Raw genomic sequence first — 18,371 nt, 5'->3', positions numbered from 1 at the left:
ATGTAGTTACAGATGGAAATGATCTGAAGCAATAGGCATTATACTTAAGAGCAATCAAATAAAATGAGACTAATTTAAAGACTGAGTACTTCAGGCTTGTATTAGTACAGCAGTGTCAAACCCAGTATATATGAAATCTGAGCAATAAAATGCCCAGTTGAAAAGCAGTCTTTTGAATGCCTTAGTGAGTAACAGGCTAAATGTTGAGAGCTACTCAGTGCTCAAAGACTAAGCCTTAGAATGATCTGTTGTGTAATTGGTTGTTTATTATTTATAAGTGCTGGACTAAATTTCTCTCAACTGCATTGGCTCAAACTCTTGCAACCAAAGAAAAAAAACACTCTGGAACTGTCCCAGTGTATATGAGGTCAAAATTTCTCCTGACACTGGGTGTTATATCCATGTTCTTATTTTCTCTATCTATTAGCTGTGAAGAACTGTATTTATTTATTTATACTTCCTTTGTATCAGCTTACACCAAAATATATGTAAACATATGCTCAATGTCACATCTTGCACTATCTTAATTTGTGTGAGCTATTAAGCTAGACTGTTACACAGCCTTAATGGCATTAGAATATCAGCAATAACCCCTACATCTATATGCCAAAAGTTCAGGCCCTGACCTTTAAGGAAAGATAAACAGATATCCATTTTCATCTAAAAAAAGCCAACAAACATTCTGCATTGACTGAAACATATGACTGACCTTCTCTTCTGACTTTATTAAACAGCTAAATCTTATGAAAGTTCAGGTTATTTTAAAATGCCAAAACAGCAATAAATATTAAGAAATCATAATTACAGAAGCACATACTGTAGGGTTATCTTACCATGTCATTTTATATAGTAAAGCTCACACAATATATAGCAACATGGCTGTAATAAAGGAGGTCTGTCAGTATTGAAAAAGCATCAGTTCTCATATACTACATCAGTAACCAGAATGCACAGGTTAAATCAAAAGTGAATTTCAAGATGAAGCTTTACACGCTTGCGTGTCTTAATGCACCCCACAAGGAGTTTTTAATCTAATGATGGTAATTGGTGAAATAACTGCTGCCTGTTAGCTACAAAGAGAACACATTTGTTAAATATCTATAACGCCTGTATTATTACAACATCCTTCATTAGAAATAATCAAAGACAATCAACATCCCTATTGCACTCATATTTATAGCAAACTACTTGGGGGCATCCTTAAGTGTTTTGCTTCATTTGTTGCTCCTCATGTATGTTCTCAGAGTGATCAAATGGAAGCCAAAATGGGCCAGCATCCCTCTTTCTACAGTGAATATTAACAAGTGAAAGACAGCAATGACAAAAAAGTATCATTCCTTAAACACAATTTAAAAAAAAATTAAAAAGATTACCATGCAGAAAATGCAGTACATTGCTGTACTGTCTGTCCATAATCTGAGCTAGATGTCATTTCCTCGTAAGTACTATTCTTACAGAAGCAAATTGTTACAAGCAAAGATCCCCTCTAAACCTCTGAAATATACTCTAAATATGGATTTCAAAGCTTTTACTAGTGTAACAGCCATCAAAATTCTCTGGTGTGAAATAGATGTTAAAGTATCTTTCAGAACACTTTCAGTTAACAGGTAGCACCCATCTCCTTCAATCCAGAAACACTTAATATACTGGTGCCAGCAAAGCTAAATGACATTATAGAAGTGGGGCGAGTATTTATGAAAATGTATCCAGTGCAAGATGACCAAAATGTAACCTCAAAAACATCCGTAACACATCAAAATTATATTCTCATATCTTATGAGCAGCTAGAATTCCACATTTGTTTCATCAAAAAACATTGTGTTCCCACATTCTATATTCATTTCCTGGTGCTTTAAAATTATATGAAATGCATATTTCCACTCCTGATTAAGAATTCTTCTACATAAATTCCCAGTGATATTTCTACAGGTTTCTACGGACACACACAAAAAAAGGTAAAAATCACTGTAGTGACTGAGACCATATTTGTAGACACAGTGATACCTTACTGCGCCAACAAGATTTTTCCAAGCAGGCAGATCTGAGCTGATGGCCTAAAGAATTTCTTGAAGGACCATCAACAACAGAAGCAAACTGTCAATTCAACCTTATGTCATCCAAGTTTGTAGAGCTTAAAATTCAGCAACCAGAAAGAAGCAATCTGGTGGTTCATGTGAAGTTCATAGAAAGGAAAGCACACCGATAAGGTGACAAATAGCCTGGTACCTGTGAAACAGTAAAATCTCAAGCATTCAATGCATTGTCTTCAATACTTTTTGATAAAAAATTTTAATTAAAATTACTAATGCTAAGCACATCCAATGTGAAAGAAGTTTTAGTTCACAAAGAATACTGTCACATAGGCAAACTTCTTGCTGTGTAGTGTAAAACCTATTCTTCCTGCTGGAGATCAATTTATATCTAACCTTAAACATGCTCATTTTAATAACATAAAGCTTCCAGCTCATATAATCCTTTAAAAAATTATTTCCCAAAAAGCTAAGAAATACTTGCATCTAAATGTCATTTTATTGTACCTCAGATTATCTTAAGTGTCTAGATGGTAACTTGTGGATAACTGGCTAGCTGAAAAGGGTCACATAGACATAGTCCAGCTGGCTGGACAAAAATGCACATCGCTCTCAGCTTATCTGAAGAAAAAGCAAAAATACACTGTCTTTGGCTGTTCTTGTTACATAATAGGAAGATTTCGGAGGGAAAAGAATGTTGCAGGTGGGAACAGATAACTACAGAAGAGAAACTAGGGGCGGGCTTGATATTTAGGCAACTAACCAATAATGAGCTTAACTTTTGTAATATGTATGAGCTAATTATAACAAGGCATAAAAGGTGACTGTAAGGTACAATAAACGAAGTCTGCTGATCACTCATATTGAGTGACTGTGTCTTCCCTCCGTCGCGACAGTAACTACACAAAAATACCACGTTTTCTCACTTAGGCCATTTAACACATCATACAAATTCCAGGGATGTAGCAATGTGTCTACATATGTACATATAACACAGATGTTGAGATAAGGACCAACCACTTGCTCCTCTGCCCTTAGTCTCTCACGCCCATTCAAACGACATCAGCATAAGGGCCACGGTAGGAAATTTCACATTACATCTCAATCATTTAAACACACACTTTCACAACTCAGTGGAATGAAAGCTTTAGCTGGAAATTAGAAAGTCCAATTTACCAACTGGATCCAGCACACACTTAAAATCTAACGGAAAAAACACAGTTACTCGGTTTGAAAAGTCATTATAACTAAGTACAGAATATGGGTCATTTTGCCTTATTTATTCATATTATATAGTTCACGAGTCCCTCGGTCTTGGCCAACAGAATTTGTAGCATGTACTGCACTTCTCCATTAGCGGAGAGACAGAAAATGTTAAAAGCGCTCTTCAAAACAGCCTTTTGTGAACATGCTGCACACACTCAAGTGTATGGCTGGGCTCCTGGGCATGCTATCAGGGAAAAGTCAGCCCCTTGGCTTCAAAAATCCATCACATCCCCCGCTACTGCAAGCTGCCCTGCCCAATACAACGGCACTGAACACACATACATACACTACACACATATATGTTATGCTATATGAGGAGTGTATTAGTGCCTTACCTTTCCTCAGCTGTATACTGAGCCTCTTCCCTATCTTTTTGGTGTTATACCCACTGTTTGCAGTGGAGGTGAGAACTTTTTGAGGTGACGGTACCAGGCCCGAGGGTGGTTTCCCTGATGAATTCACACTATGAGGTAGCTGCGAGTAGGAGTCTGTCTGATCGGACTGGTTACCCGCTCGAGACATTCTTTGTAATGTGTGAAGTCCAGAATTGTTAATACTTTTGCCGTCACCATACTGGGAATCGGGGCTGAACCGGCTGGAGTAGTACGTGTTCTTCTCGCTTTGGGACAACTGTTCATACTGCTCTTTATTAGCCGCAGGGACCACATGGAACCAAATGAATGGCGTACGCATGGCTTGGCGAAACATATGCTGTGCTCTAGGTTTCAAAATTAACAGAAAATTAGCAAATTAGGACTGGCAGACTACAAGGCATTATAAGCATAATTACTAATGTTAATTAAGCAACACAAGCTGACAGACACATTGCACTCAAGCATAAACCATAAAACTTGAATCTGTTCACTAGTCTACTTGGTCTGCTTTTTGCTACGGTTTATTTCCTTAGGGGAAAACAAAATGGTTAAATATGTTTAACAACTAATGTACCAAATACTGGATTTGGAAATGCAAACTAATTAACCACAGTCTTAAAATGCAGACAGTCCTATGGCAGGACTGCAGTGTCCTTTTGTTTTGAACCTTGATAATTGCAATAATTGTGATAACAGTAATCACAGTGACAACAAAATTATTAGAATGAAAATTACACTTTATACAAAGACTATGTATTTCCGTAATTTGCTGAAAGTATGTGCAGTTCTTGCAAAAAGTCTAGTTTATGCTTTTCTGAAGTTTTTAGGCTTTCAGAATACAACATTAAGAAATCAGGGAAAAAAAATGTTTAAGCCTGCACTGACAGACATTGCTCTAGGGTCATGATCCTAAGTACACAAAGTCAAAAAGTCTCTTCTCAGGCTTAACAAATTGTGATTCAGAATCACAGGACAAGCAGAGAAAAAGCTGCTTTCAACCATACGGTACAGGGTCATGTTCCAATCCAGGTTAGAGCCAAATAAATTAAAAAAAACACATTTCAACTGTATATTAAGTATAGGATGATCAGAATAAATGATATTTCTTGGACCCTCAAACTGTTAGGGTATTCAGAACAGTATTATCATCTTTGAAATCACTAATTTTCTGCATACCTCTTTTCTGCTTTCTCTTTCAGTATCTGTGAACTACAAGCTGATGTCATTTTTAAAAGTCTTTCTGATTCAACATTCTGTGATTCTACCAAGTCCAGCATCCACTGCACAAATACTTACAATCTCTCAAACGTCTCCAGGAAGTTTCTGTATATAGTACCTTTAGTTCTCACACATATAAAACCACAACTATTTTTAAAATTTTAGAAATGAAGTCTCTATGCTATCCACTTATATTGAACATGATGCATTGCAAGTATAAAAACAGAAGACATGCAGGAATTTTAGGACAAATAGTTTAGCAGTGCAAGAAGAAAAACTCCATAATGTGCAAAAACAATCAAATAAGAAGTGCATACATTCTAATGACAATATATTATCCCGAATTTTTCATAGTTTGGCTAATTAAAAAACATTCGCGTCCCTTGGTGTATTGTTTCCTTATTAGAAAGGCAAAGTTAGACTTTTTTTTTTTTTTGCTTTCCTCAAATTACAGCAAGGTGCAGTACTAAAGATTAAATACTGCAATTTAATACATTGTAAGTACACTTACTGTTCAAATCTCCTGTTCCGAAGGTCTCCATCGTTAATCCTGACAATACAATCATTCTCACGAAAAAGGTTTTCTTGTTCAGCTTTTCCACCCTTCTCCAATCGCTTCACCAGCAGCCCCAGGGTTCTGCAACATTAAGATTACAAATGAATACTGTTTAAACAATTTTCAGCTTAGAAAATCCTACTGATTTAATATTTTATCATAACCACTATAGAAACTAAATTTTAAACCATCTTTACCTTGAAGTAGGATACCATAGTTTGAAATAATTTTTACCTGAATTATTTTCATTTATCCATGAAACAAAAAGCCTAGGTGAATCAAGCATGTCATTTAAAAATAAGAATGAACAGACAGTGTGATGATAGCACATCCATTCTTGCAAAAGGCCTAGATTTCTGAGCAGTAAAAGCTCCAAGAAGCACCACACATCTGACAGTTGGCATCTTTTCTGCTAGTTGACCGAAGTTGAACTGGTTCAACTTAAAATTTAAACTTCTGAATTAGCAGAGAATATCGCAGCCATCACTACTGCCTCTATGCAAGCAAAACGCGGGGTCATCTCACAAAACAAGCAGCCTGTAATGAAGGGAATGGGTAGAGGACTCCAGAAATTCACGTGAACCGAATGCTTTTATTTTTAAACCATAACTTTTTTACTAAACGGCAAAGAGGAAATTAAAAACTTATATGCCATTTTTAATTCAGCATATTATCTTAACTTAATTGGCTACCATTTGATAGCCTCTGTGCAATGAGTTGGTCACTTCTATCTAGTGCTTACCCGCAGTGTCACCTTAAGGACATTCTTAGAAAGAAAAGGTAAACAAATGTTCAACCTGAAATTATGAAATGGATCCTGAAGAGTGGATTTCTGAGGTAGGATAGTGTGAAAAGTCAATGATGTTTCTATACCTGAACTCTAGGTCTGAAGAAGGATTCAATCTTCAGGATTATTCTTGCATCGACACTGCACTTGATTTTTTTTTAAAGAAGATCAGCTTTACATTGAAATCCCACAGGATGTATCAGTGGGTCAAATTCACATCATCCAAGTCAACACCATTACTTTTTCAGAAGTCATTTCAAGGCATGGCGTGAAAAATACTTGGTTGCGTGGCAGGAATTGCAAGACCACATATGTCTTTTAGCGCAAAACTTTCAGTGATCGTAGCACTTCAGTTCACACATACCTCAAAGTAAATGAGCAGTCAATGTTGCTTAAAAGGACTCCTCATGCGCTCGAAAGTTATATACGCACTCGAGCACTTCATCAAACGGGTCAGAAAAGCAAAATCAGCTTTTAACTTATTTCTTCCACTTTAAATTCTTCATTTACCAATTTATCATCAACATATGCAAATAAGACATATATTTTACAGAACAGTCATACGTTTTCTCCTACAAGGCAGATGAAGGAGTAAGAGAAACGATCCTAGTAGTATTTCCATTTTGGAACCACCTAGAGACATTAAGATATGATATTGAAAGGATCTGTACATGTAGACAGACTGTGAGGAGAAAAACAACATAAAGCATTATGACAACACAAATCATCAAATGATGTTTGAGTCAGACATTAACATTTAAGTGATACTATTCTGTTTCCACCTGATATGGAGTAATTTACAAACACCTCTACTGCACCTTTGACCTCTCCGGGGGTGGGGTGAGGGGTGGGGGTGTCCCATCAGAGGCAAACCTCCACTCTCATTTGGTTCCCGATGGACTGCTTGGGCACAGTCACTGATGCTAATTGTGATTGGGCTTGACTTTAGCTCAGCTGCTGCAATTAGCAATCTGTCTCTTTGCAATAGCATTGGTGAGCACAAGAACCAGAAAGATTCCATAAAGCTAAAGTATCATTTCTCTAGAATGCATGCATTTCAAAAAACAACAACACCCCCTCCCCCCCCCAAAAAAAAAAACCAAAAAAACCCAACAACACCAAAAAAACCAAACTCACAAAACCAAAAAAACCCCACAAAACAAAACTAGTGTCTCCTATCCCTCCCCATCCCAAGCTGATATCCTTTGGGTTTGGAAGTTCCAACTTTTAGAAGTTCCAACTTTTGTAAGTTCCTTGCAACACCCCAGCATCTCCCATGAAAAAAGGAGAAGTTAAAAAAAAGCAAAACCAATTTTCCCAAATTTCCCAAAGCAAAAACAATTCTTCCTTTTTTTTTTTTTTTTTTTCCCTTGATCACCAAAGTAGTGAAACACCTTGTATTATCTAGGTATTTTACATGGTTTGCTGTTTGCCTTTCCCACCATCCTCATACTTTGCATGACATAAAATTCTAAAACTCCACAACAGTCACGCACTAATTTAATGACCACATCATGCTCCATTCATTGTACTAAAACTTGCTGATCATTATGAAGGTATATTGTCACAGAAAGTAAAACAAAAGACGTTTTCAAAATAGCAATTCAACCCCTTTTTCCTTCTATTCACTAAAACACACTTTGAAGACAGTCTCAGATTTTTAAAAATGATAATTATATAAAAATATGCATACATCCTTAGTTGCAGAAAGCACTAAGTAATGAATGTTAATAAAAAGGAAAAAGACTTGTATGCTTTCACTGCATGATTTTTATCAGAATTATAGTTTTGATACATACAAAACTGATGGTTAGAAAACAACTTTGTGACTTTCACTTCTGATTTGTTGAACTTCTCTGGGGAGACAATGTGTGATCTGCACAGTGAAGTTACTGAAGAGGACATGTCTCAGTGAGGAAGAGATAAGCAAGCAAAAATAAAATTGGGAATGCTACATTTAAGAGAAAACCACCAAAATATCTGAGGAGAAGAGGAAAGAATTGTGTCTACTCTTTTTTTTTTTTTTCTTTCCCTTCATCCCCAACAGCACTTTGATGCAGGTGTGCTTTGTAATGCCCAAAGACAATTCAGAATTTGAATGTGCATGCAATACTTGGCTGTGAGCATACACAGGAACTGCAACAGGTGTTTTGTTTACATGGTTAAATATAAAAAATATCAAAATAGCAAGATACTAAATATCAAAACATATTCTACATAAAGTACAACACTCCAAATTAATACTATGATAACACTCTATACAAAATAATGATTTCATCCCAATATCACCATGTATTTATGATTACAAATTAGTCTATCAATGCTTTTTGTATAGTATTTTACTTGAAATGATGCTACCATTTTGCATTCTGAAGTTATATTAAATTATTAATATAAGATGCATCTTTATACATGGTTTGTCATTTCCTAAATTTACTTCACCTAAACTCTCAAATCTAGTAAAAATATTAGCAATCCTAATCAATGGTAAAATAATGTAACACATAAATAAACTACCAGTCAAAATTGCTAATAATCTCATTAAACAAAGGCTACAAGTTCTACTAATGCGAGATTGCTCATCTCAGACACAACATATGGTGCTCATGAGGATTTTACTTTGTAACAAGTGTTAGAGCTAGGTTAACCAAGGAATATAAAGCTGAAGTCACTGAGAACAGATTCAAGGCTGGATGAACAGCCTGAGCCAAATCTGAAATCAGGATCCTCACCGTGCCCTTTAATTTACTTAAGTTTTTAATATAAAGACATGGGGCAAAGGATCCCTTTAGACACAGTTCCAGAAACAATTTCCTGAATGTGGTTCTGCAAAGCAGAATAAACTCTCCTAGAACTTGCAGAAAATGCATGTCCCTGAAAATCAGTACCAAAAGCCTATCAATTTCTTACAGTATTTCTTCAACATATTACGGTTAGATATAAGAATATGACTCTAAAAAAGGCATTATGGGAATTCATGTTTGTTGTTGCAGTAACTGGAGATAAACTGAGTAGACCTGATATTGCAAATATGCAATAACCTAAAAACTAATTGTTTTTTTTTTCCCCTGCTGTATGCCACCACCATTAATCCTGATAAGTGGAGATACAGCTCTACTACAGTTTCACTATTACGTTTCCTACATTAGGAAAACATAATTTTGAAAGCCCATAAACTATTCTAGTATAAAATACAGAAGTCAGTATATATATTTGTTTAAAAACAACCATGTAGCATACAAATATATGAGTGCATTTGAATTTGCTTAATCACGTCCAGTTAAACTAAGCCAATGCATTTTCTAAGATAAATTTTTCCATTATAAAAATTTTAAACTATAACCTTTTTAAGAACAAGATCAAATATTGTGTGAACCTCTGCAAGACACTCTGCAAGTCTAAAACACTGTCGAAAAAATAATTATAAATGGAAATTTGGTAGCTGCACTATTTTAGACTAACGTTAGCTGTCATGGGGACAGAAGGGAAACAGTACTAGGGCACAGAGCTCAATCTTTGTATTTGTTTTAAATATCTAATTGGGAATGTAAACAGATTAGATTAGCATTTGCACCACTGTATTTCCACAAGGTTCATTACTCTAATTATACAATTAAAATAAACTCAGCTACATGTGTTAACATTTCAGTTCTCAGTATAAATTGCAACCAATGACAAAACTAGAAATAAGCAGTGAATGTTTTATTGACATCTAAATTGCCTGAGTTAGTCTGGGTAGTTCTTTGAAATTGTGAACTCCCCACATGCCATCCAGCTGTATGGAAATGTTTATAATTTGTCTTAATAAAAACTGACAGTGTAAATACTATAAGAGTAATAAAAATATTACATTGAGCATCTAGAATATGATTTGGCCATCACCGCCTGTTGTACCTACACACTGAAGTTATTTACCTATTACCTGTAAGCTAACTGTAATATAATCAAATCAGTCAGAAGAGAAAATAACCAGTTTAGATGTTTTATGTAAAGACACTAACATAAAAAAGCAAAAACTAGATTAAGGGGCAAAAAAAAGGACTGCTTGAAAAATCTGATGTGTAGTGGTTTCATGCCATGAAAGACCTTTGAGAAGCACTACAGGAACATAAACATGGTATAAATTTCCTGAGATTTGGAGGTTAGAGTAGGCAAATCAGCTTGTTTGTTCAAGTTAAATTACTGTGGCTGATCAGTGCTAAATTGGACATAAACTTCTTTGCACTACATTGACATCACAGTGCTACTGTGAAGGCATTAAAATAACTTTCTCAGTTTTCATACCTGAAGTCCAGAACCCATTTCAAGTCTTTCATAACTACTCCTCGGCTTTTTACCTCGAATAATACTTCAAATTAAGTTCATATAACTTTTTAAAGGCTGAGATCAGACAAAGAAAGCCTTGAATCCAGCTAAAAGAGTGAGGGAACGATACATTCACACCACAGGGAATCTTTTTCTAATGCAGTTGTTTTTGAAAACCAAGGCTACCTTTGAGATTTGAAAGGCTGGAAATGCAGGAGAGGAATAAATGGAGATGCAGATAACACATAACTCCTAGATGATCAAATAGAATACGATCATTAGAGAGGCACCTTGAAGGCAGTATTAAGGACTCTCAGTGTAGACAACGGCCACTAGCTATTACTTTAGTTTTCTTTGTATCTTGAGTAACAGACTAAGACTAAAACTTTTACAGTGAAATATGAAGTGATTTATAAACTCTAGAAAATTAAGGACACTTCCACTAAAAGCAATAAAAATTAAAAAAAATAAAAAACTACAGAACACAAAAACATACAAACAATTTTCTAGTTTAGGGATTGTGTATACATCAATGCCTACCTTCATCTGAGGTTTTGCATTGTTTTAATAAAATCTGTTAAAACTGTCATTTAAACTGACAAAAAGCCATATAATTCAGTCTCTTATTTTTCCCATTCTTCTGAGACTTCCTTATTATTGTAAAGACATTATATTTTAAAGACATGTAGGATATATAGCATAGAAACATAGACCAAATATTTTTAGCTGCCAGGTTTTAGCTGTACAGTTTATCATGGATTTTGTGGCATGCTTCATAGGAAGAACAGCTGGCAGAGCCCTACATAATGCTCTGCATCAAAGTAACATGTCTGATACTTCTTAATGCATGTTCTTTATGGGGTTATCAGATGAATAGACAAATCCTTTTCTGTTCTGTTTTACTAAGTAGACATCACAGTGGTCTTGGGACTGTGGGACTGTAACTTCCATATCATTATTCACAGAGATTTCTAATGTAATCTCATATATTCCTTGTTTCAGTTCAATCTCCTTCCAAAGACAGACATAGCAGGATTTTGGAAGAGCAGCTACGGTATAGAGCTTGAGAAGATTTCAAAGACTCTTAAAAGTAGAAGAGGCCATATAATGGTAAATTACGCTAGAAATACTCTTAAGCTTGCAGAGGAGAACTTGATGCAACCCCATTTTATGCATCAACAACACATCCCTATCAGACAGGACTACTCAAATGCTGTTCTTAAGGGACTGAATGCTTGCTCTCCTCTATGGGCACCTAATAAGGAAGGATTAGTGCTAAAGGCAATTTTGCACAGATTTAGAATTTTCTTTCCTTTTGTGCTTTCCTCTCATTCATTTCCTCTTTGCTCTACTTGTATCTAAAAACTTTTCTGTTCACTTCCTATTCTGTCATTCTCTCTGCTTTCATTTTCATTCTTCCTATTCTTCTTAGCACTGCATCTATGCTATAGCAAAAATGTGCAAGCAGGTTTTGCAAACAAAACTTTTATTTTGAAACACAACCATAAGGTGATGAATATGTATGCCCCTCCTCCCTTTTGAAAAGGTGAACACACTCTTATCCAAAGCATATAATCAAAAAGGCCAATAAAGGACTGATGAACTTCTAGAGGTAAAAACAGAATAAGGAATCACATCCACAGACGAAAGTTTGACCATGTCTGTACAGTTCGATAGTACTTTTCCCAGAGAATTAATAAAAGATTTTTTTCTTCATTAAAAAAGTCTTGTTTACTATGAACAGAAATAATTAGTAGCATCTATAATGACAAAGAATAGATATTTACAGATTTTGTTCAAGATCAAAACCCAATACTGAAGACAGATCATACTCAAACCCAAACCCTCACAAGACCATGAAAAAGTCAAATATTTCCCCAATATAAATAGACATAGTTATGGCATACAATTTTTAGAGGTTGGGGGTGTTTGCTTTGGGGAAGGGGGAATTTTTTGGCAGGAGAAGGCCCCTGTTTATTGCATAGGGAAAAAAGGGAGAATCGCATTAGTACATTTTACATTTTTTTCACTTTTTAGATTTATTGATTTAGTAACATTGCCTATTGAGTAACATTTTCAAAAGCAAAAGAAAGGGACTAGAAGAAAATAATTGAAAACACAGCATAAGTGGAATTGGACACCAAGCAAATATAAACCAAGAGTGGGCCAAGGGACTAAACTATATGATACACTAGATCTTTTCTTTTTGGACATCCCTCTAAGTCTTTACCAAGTCCTGTGTTTGGTTTTGTATATTTAATTTTCTATTGAGCAGATCACCTGCTCAAATAAGTTAGTTCACTCTAGCGTGCAGCATTATGCTTTGCAGCGAGAGGAGGATCAAAGAGCAGCCATGTGCTAGAGCAAGAAACAAATAGGCAGAAGAGAATCCCTGCCAAGCACCTGCTCTCTCTCTGAATTGAGCAAAAAAAGAACCAGCGTATCTTATTTGCTCAAAAGAGCTGGGGGACCAGAAGAAAAAGTAAAAAAAAGAAAGGGGGGGGGGGGTGTCTAGAAAGAAACCAAAAACCACCATCAAGCACTCCAGAACTGCAGGTGGGTGCATTCCTTTCCCTGACCACACCGCAAGCAGCTGGAGAAAATGTCACTGTTCCCAGTGAAAGCATGTAGAGGTGTGGGCACAGCTGACAGTACAGCAGCAGCACAACACAAGTGCTTATCATCAATACCAAGCAATGCACTCTACTTTTCTTCCACTACAACACAGAAAGCATGGGAGAAATGTTTCGGAAATACCTGAGGTCTACTCCTCCACACTTTGAAGACATGGACCCAAATATGTCCCCTCTCCAGCCAATTATTTTGGGGGAGGGAGATGAAACTCACTCAGTGATTGCACGTACCATTCACTTTTCAGTGAGGGAAGTTCCAGTATTATGAAGAAAAAATAGATACATTTTAATATAAAAATCACTTCCCTTGTAATAGAATTCTGTTTTCAAGTAGCTCCTGATTCTAAACATCTATATTTAAAATTGGCTTTCTGATAATAAAACTTCACCATATAATCCCAAAATCAGGACAAAAAGAGTTAAAAATCTTTCATAGCTCTTGATGTAGATAGCATCCTTTTAAAAAAGTGAGATATTTTATTTCTGTGTTTATGGTTTTTTTCATTTTATGTGCTCTCATTATGTATAAACAGTTTAAGCTTGCCCTCAGACTTGACAACCACATTAACATCCTGGAAGTGAATTTTATCTGAGTTTAAATTCTCATCCAAAATCTGAAAATATACATTTCTAACATCATTTTTATTTAAAAAGTACTTAGTAGCCAGCCAACATTCTTAAACCAGTCTTTTTCTTAGCCTTCACACTGTCTAAATCCCAGATAACTGTGTGAACATTTCAAGCATTTCCAGCATCATGGAACTTACTTCTGACCTTATGTTTGAAGTACCACTCACTCCTGCCCTTCCCATCCCCACACTGAATTTACTGAATTTCAGATTATGAATAGAATCATTTACCACTTTACAGAAGTTTGTTCTTCAAACTTGTGGTCCTCAGAAAAAGTAGCCTTAAAATTAAAAAAATTACATTTTCTCATTATACATATCAGTATGGCTATGAAAGCACTGGGTTTAAAGTAACAACTGCAAATAAAGTTCTTATTCCTCTGTGTTTACAATCCTGTTAAGGTATTTAGTATAGAAGGAAAAACACATTTATCATTTCTGAAAAGAGGATATTAATATTTCAGATATGTATACATGTATAGCAAGTTAGTTTTGCTCCTAATTACTAAACTGAAAATGCTGCTGGGTCAACAGGTGTGGAAACATAACACCCCTTCATATGTAATCAAAGATTACTTTTAAAATATGTGTTTGTTCCCCTTTTCCTTAAAGAAGGAAAATACAGGGTATACTTAGAATATGCATGACCAGAATAAAATTTGCATATATTCCTGAAGAACTAACATTTTTCAACATACTTAAAGGCTTCAAATCCCCCACTAATTACTGCAAAAGTTAAAACTATTTTTCTGAGACGATGTTAATGACCCTAAATGCTAAAACTCTACTACAGCAAAGTAAGCATTAGAGATGATGCATTCTGTTTACTAATATAGTCCCCCACATTATATTTTTTAATGTAAAGGACTTTCCTTACACTTTTTTTTTTGTAAGCAATCCAACTTCAGGAGTTCCAGCCTGCCATGTAATAGAAAAGGTTCACCTTCACCAAAATCAGAATGTTTCAACTGGTTTTGCTACTTCATTTTAAACCCAACAGATGGGACAACACAAAACATTGAAATTGTGATGATTGTTTCCTCTTCCACTATCATGCACAGGCATAGGACACCTCTAGTTTAGACTCCTGCTGTTATTTGGGAACTTGTGGCTCTAAACAGTGAGCAAGCAAATGTTGCATAAATATTAAAGCAGCCAATTATAGTTTTTAAGAGTGCGAAAGGAAACATCTTTATACTCCCAATTTCCCATGAGATTACAACAGAAACTCTATTAAAACCCCACAGTTCTAACTCCTTTCAAGCAGAGCCTTTCCATTAGTTTCCACTCCAACTACAGAGTCAGTAAACTTGCATTTCTTCCTTTCTTAATCGGTGAGACTGCCTTTTGAAAAACATACAATATTCTACAGAAGGCAAAAGCACGTAGTACAAACATTAACACAACTAAGATAAAACACAGCAAGTTACAGTTCAATTAAAATCCTACACGATACTTTACCTTCCGCCTCGGGCACTGAAAGGCACTACATGGATTCCCAAAGGCCCGCCGTCATTGGAGACTTCTACGAGCTTTACCATATCACTGTGAGACAATGACGAATGAGGGAATATGAACATGTACCGTGAAGGAACCAAAAAACCCCACACAAACATACACAGAAAACCAAAACTATTCCAGAAATCAATTCATGGTGATGAAAGCATTGCTGAATGCTACGTACCTGAAGATTAATCTGATGGCATGAAAGGAGATCAATCATAAAAAATAGTTCAATTAATAAAACAAACAAAAAAATCAAATAATTTTTTCCTAAACTTGAGTTTGCTACAAAAAAATAGGCAGTATCATCGCATGCATTGTTTTATTTCTTCCTTACTCTAAAGTTCAATTTAAAGTTAACTGTTTGGACCATTGAGCAGAAATACAATTTTTCCTCAGAAGCCTAAAAACTGATCATTAAGCACTAATATGCTTTATTTTTTTAACTTGGAGAGAGACCACTCTAAGCCTTACCAGCTTTAACATTAGCTTTCATGTAACTACCCCTTAATAAAATAAGCATTGTTCAATTTTTAAATTTGTTAAATTCTTCTAGTTTTAAAACAAATCAATTTGTTTTATTGTAAATCCATTTCTTCTATTGGGAGATTGCTGGATCTGTATTTCCTTACTAGGTGAAGTTTCCACAGTAAGATTTAACTGTAACATTCAAAACCAACCAGACCTCCTCCAGAAGCAACTATGCATATAGTTTTCAATTATGCTTTTTGCTGTAGAGGGGGAAAAAGTGAAAGAGAAAAGTACAGGTTCAGAAAGAGACATGCAAAATTTCTAGAAATAGATTTGGACCACATCTACTGATGTGTTTGAAACACGCCTACATCTGGAAAGGTGGAATACAGCCCATAAACCATAAAGAATTATAAATACCCAGATGAGAAAACAATACATGAAGGCCAAACCTCTCAGTAAATTTGGAAGTGAGAGATCTGAACAAAAGCCACAATTTAAATTTGTGGCTTATGCCTCTCTCTAGTATTACATACTTTTCCCATATTTCCTGGCACTACATATACATACAGATCTTTGAGAAGGTTATTTCTCATCAGCATACAAATCAAATGTAATCTAGAAATGGAGTAAAGAACAAGACCAATGCCCTGTGATAGCAGTAAAAGATTTTCTACTTCCTTCAATAAGCTCTTGATCATACGGTGGCCTATCACAAAAGCTTGAAGTGCTTAATCTGGAATTTGAGAATAACCAGACCACATATTGTTAGGAAGTCAGCACAAACACTGCAATACATTTTCTTCTATATTTCTTTCACATTAAATTTTTTAAAATGTATTTTTAATGTAGCCTTTATATTTGTTGTATGCCTCAATTTGTGTTTGATTTTTTAAACAACATAAATGGAAGGTCTCTATCCCTGTTGCCACTGTTTTCGTAGTGGGGGGGCTACAGGCATGACTTCTGTGAGAAGCTGCTAGAAGCTTCCCCCATGTTCAGTGGAGCCAATGCCAGCCAGCTCCGAGAAGGATCTGCCACTGGCCAAGGCCAAGCCCATCAGTGATGGTGGTAGCACCTCTGGGATAACGTATTTAAGAAAGGAGAAGGGGGGAGGGGGATGGAAATCTGCACAAAAAAAATGCAGCAGAAGAGAGGAGTGAGACTGTGCGAGAGCAGCAGCCCTGCAGCCCCCCAGGTCGGTGCAGGAGGAGGCGGGGGGGCTCCAGCCACCAGAGCAGAGGTTCCCCCGCAGCCCCTGGTGAAGCCCACGGTGAGGCAGCTGTGCCCTCAGCCCAGGGAGCCCATGGTGGGGCAGATCCCCACCTGCAGCCCCTGGAGGACCCCACGCCAGAGCAGGGGGATGCCCGGAGCAGGCTGTGATACCGTGGGAAGCCTGTGCTGGAGCAGGTTTGCTGGCAGGACCTGTGGCCCTGTGGAGAGAGAAGCCCACGCTGGGGCACGGCTGCTGGCGGGGCTTGTGACCCTGCAGGGATCCAGGCTGGAGCAGTGTGTGAAGAACCGCAGCCTGTGGGAAGGACCCATGCTGGAGAAGTTCATGGGAAGGACCCCACGCTGGAGCAGGGGCAGAGTGTGAGGAGGAAGGAGCAGCAGAGACAACGTGTGATGAACTGACCACAACCTCATTCCCCATTCCCTGTGCCACTGGCGGGGGGGAGGAAGCAGAGAAATTGGGAATTAAGTTAAGCCTCAGAAGAAGGGAGGGGTGGGGGGAAGGTGTTTTTTCTGATTCCAATGGTAATAAATTAAACTAATTTTCCCCAAGTCGAGTCTCTCTTGCCCGTGACAGTAATTGCTGAGTGATCTCTCCCTGTCCTTATCTCGACCCATGAGCCTTTCATTATATTTTTCTCTCCCCTGTCCAGCTGAGGAGGGGAGTGATGGAGTGGCTTAGTGGGCACCTGGCATCCAGCCAAGGTCAAACCACCACATTAGCTCAAGAAAGCGTTGCAACAACAGGAGAGCTGAGAGATCAGCCAAAAACGTGCTATTTTTCAGACTTGGACCAATGTTTTAAGACTGACAGCATTACAGCATTTGGTAATGTTCCCTGCCCCAGTTCCCATATAGGCTAACTTCATTTCATTCTCACTGTACATTAAGGCTAAGTTTTCATTAAACTAGCGTGCAAAGCAGCTCATGGTAATCAAGCAACACCTTTCACCTCCAAAAGACATTTTTTGCTATTGGTATAGCTGTGGCTCCTTATGATCAACTTTTTTTCTGACTTTCCTATTAGCTTAAAGAAAACTGAGGGCTGAGGAAGAGAACAAATAAAAATCACTGTGATTCACCCAGAATCGTTGTAAGTGGAAACATAGCTTAAATAATTTTTTTTTTAAAAAAGGTCAGTTTTCATATCCAGCCTACACTGTTTAACTTGTTCTACTGCTTCAGTCAGTAACCTTTCTTTTTCCCAAAATACACATTTAAGATCTAGGCATTCATTTTTAGTATACTTTTTCTTAAAAAAATAATCTGTCCCAAATTCAAATATTAAACAAAGTAAAATGGAAAACAAAAGGAAATGAACCCTTCCTAAGCGAGGAGTGTTTCTATTTTCCTTCCCGATTTTCTC

At 36.7% G+C, this 18,371-nt stretch overlaps 1 protein-coding gene across 19 annotated transcripts in view; it reads right to left on the bottom strand.

Annotated features, from left to right (window-relative positions):
* The window catches only part of PARD3 (par-3 family cell polarity regulator), a 457,718-nt gene that overhangs the window by 205,751 nt on the left and 233,596 nt on the right, over positions 1-18,371 (bottom strand). For 10 of the 19 annotated variants that reach the window (XM_037383388.1, XM_037383402.1, XM_037383404.1 and 7 more), the window contains 3 exons: positions 15,260-15,343; positions 5,400-5,525; positions 3,632-4,014 (listed from right to left, as the gene is read on the bottom strand). In XM_037383388.1, the coding sequence (XP_037239285.1) occupies positions 3,632-4,014; positions 5,400-5,525; positions 15,260-15,343 (593 nt within the window). Of the gene's footprint in view, positions 1-3,631; positions 4,015-5,399; positions 5,526-15,259; positions 15,344-15,482; positions 15,495-18,371 lie in introns of all 19 variants that reach the window. The other 9 variants (XM_037383395.1, XM_037383393.1, XM_037383391.1 and 6 more) reach the window with 1 other exon arrangement.

The sequence above is a fragment of the Falco rusticolus genome, chromosome 4 (assembly GCF_015220075.1).
Source record: "Falco rusticolus isolate bFalRus1 chromosome 4, bFalRus1.pri, whole genome shotgun sequence".
NCBI classification, from domain to species: Eukaryota; Metazoa; Chordata; class Aves; order Falconiformes; family Falconidae; genus Falco; species Falco rusticolus.
Note: the sequence above shows the minus strand (reverse complement) of the source record. Positions and strands in the feature narration are given on the sequence as shown.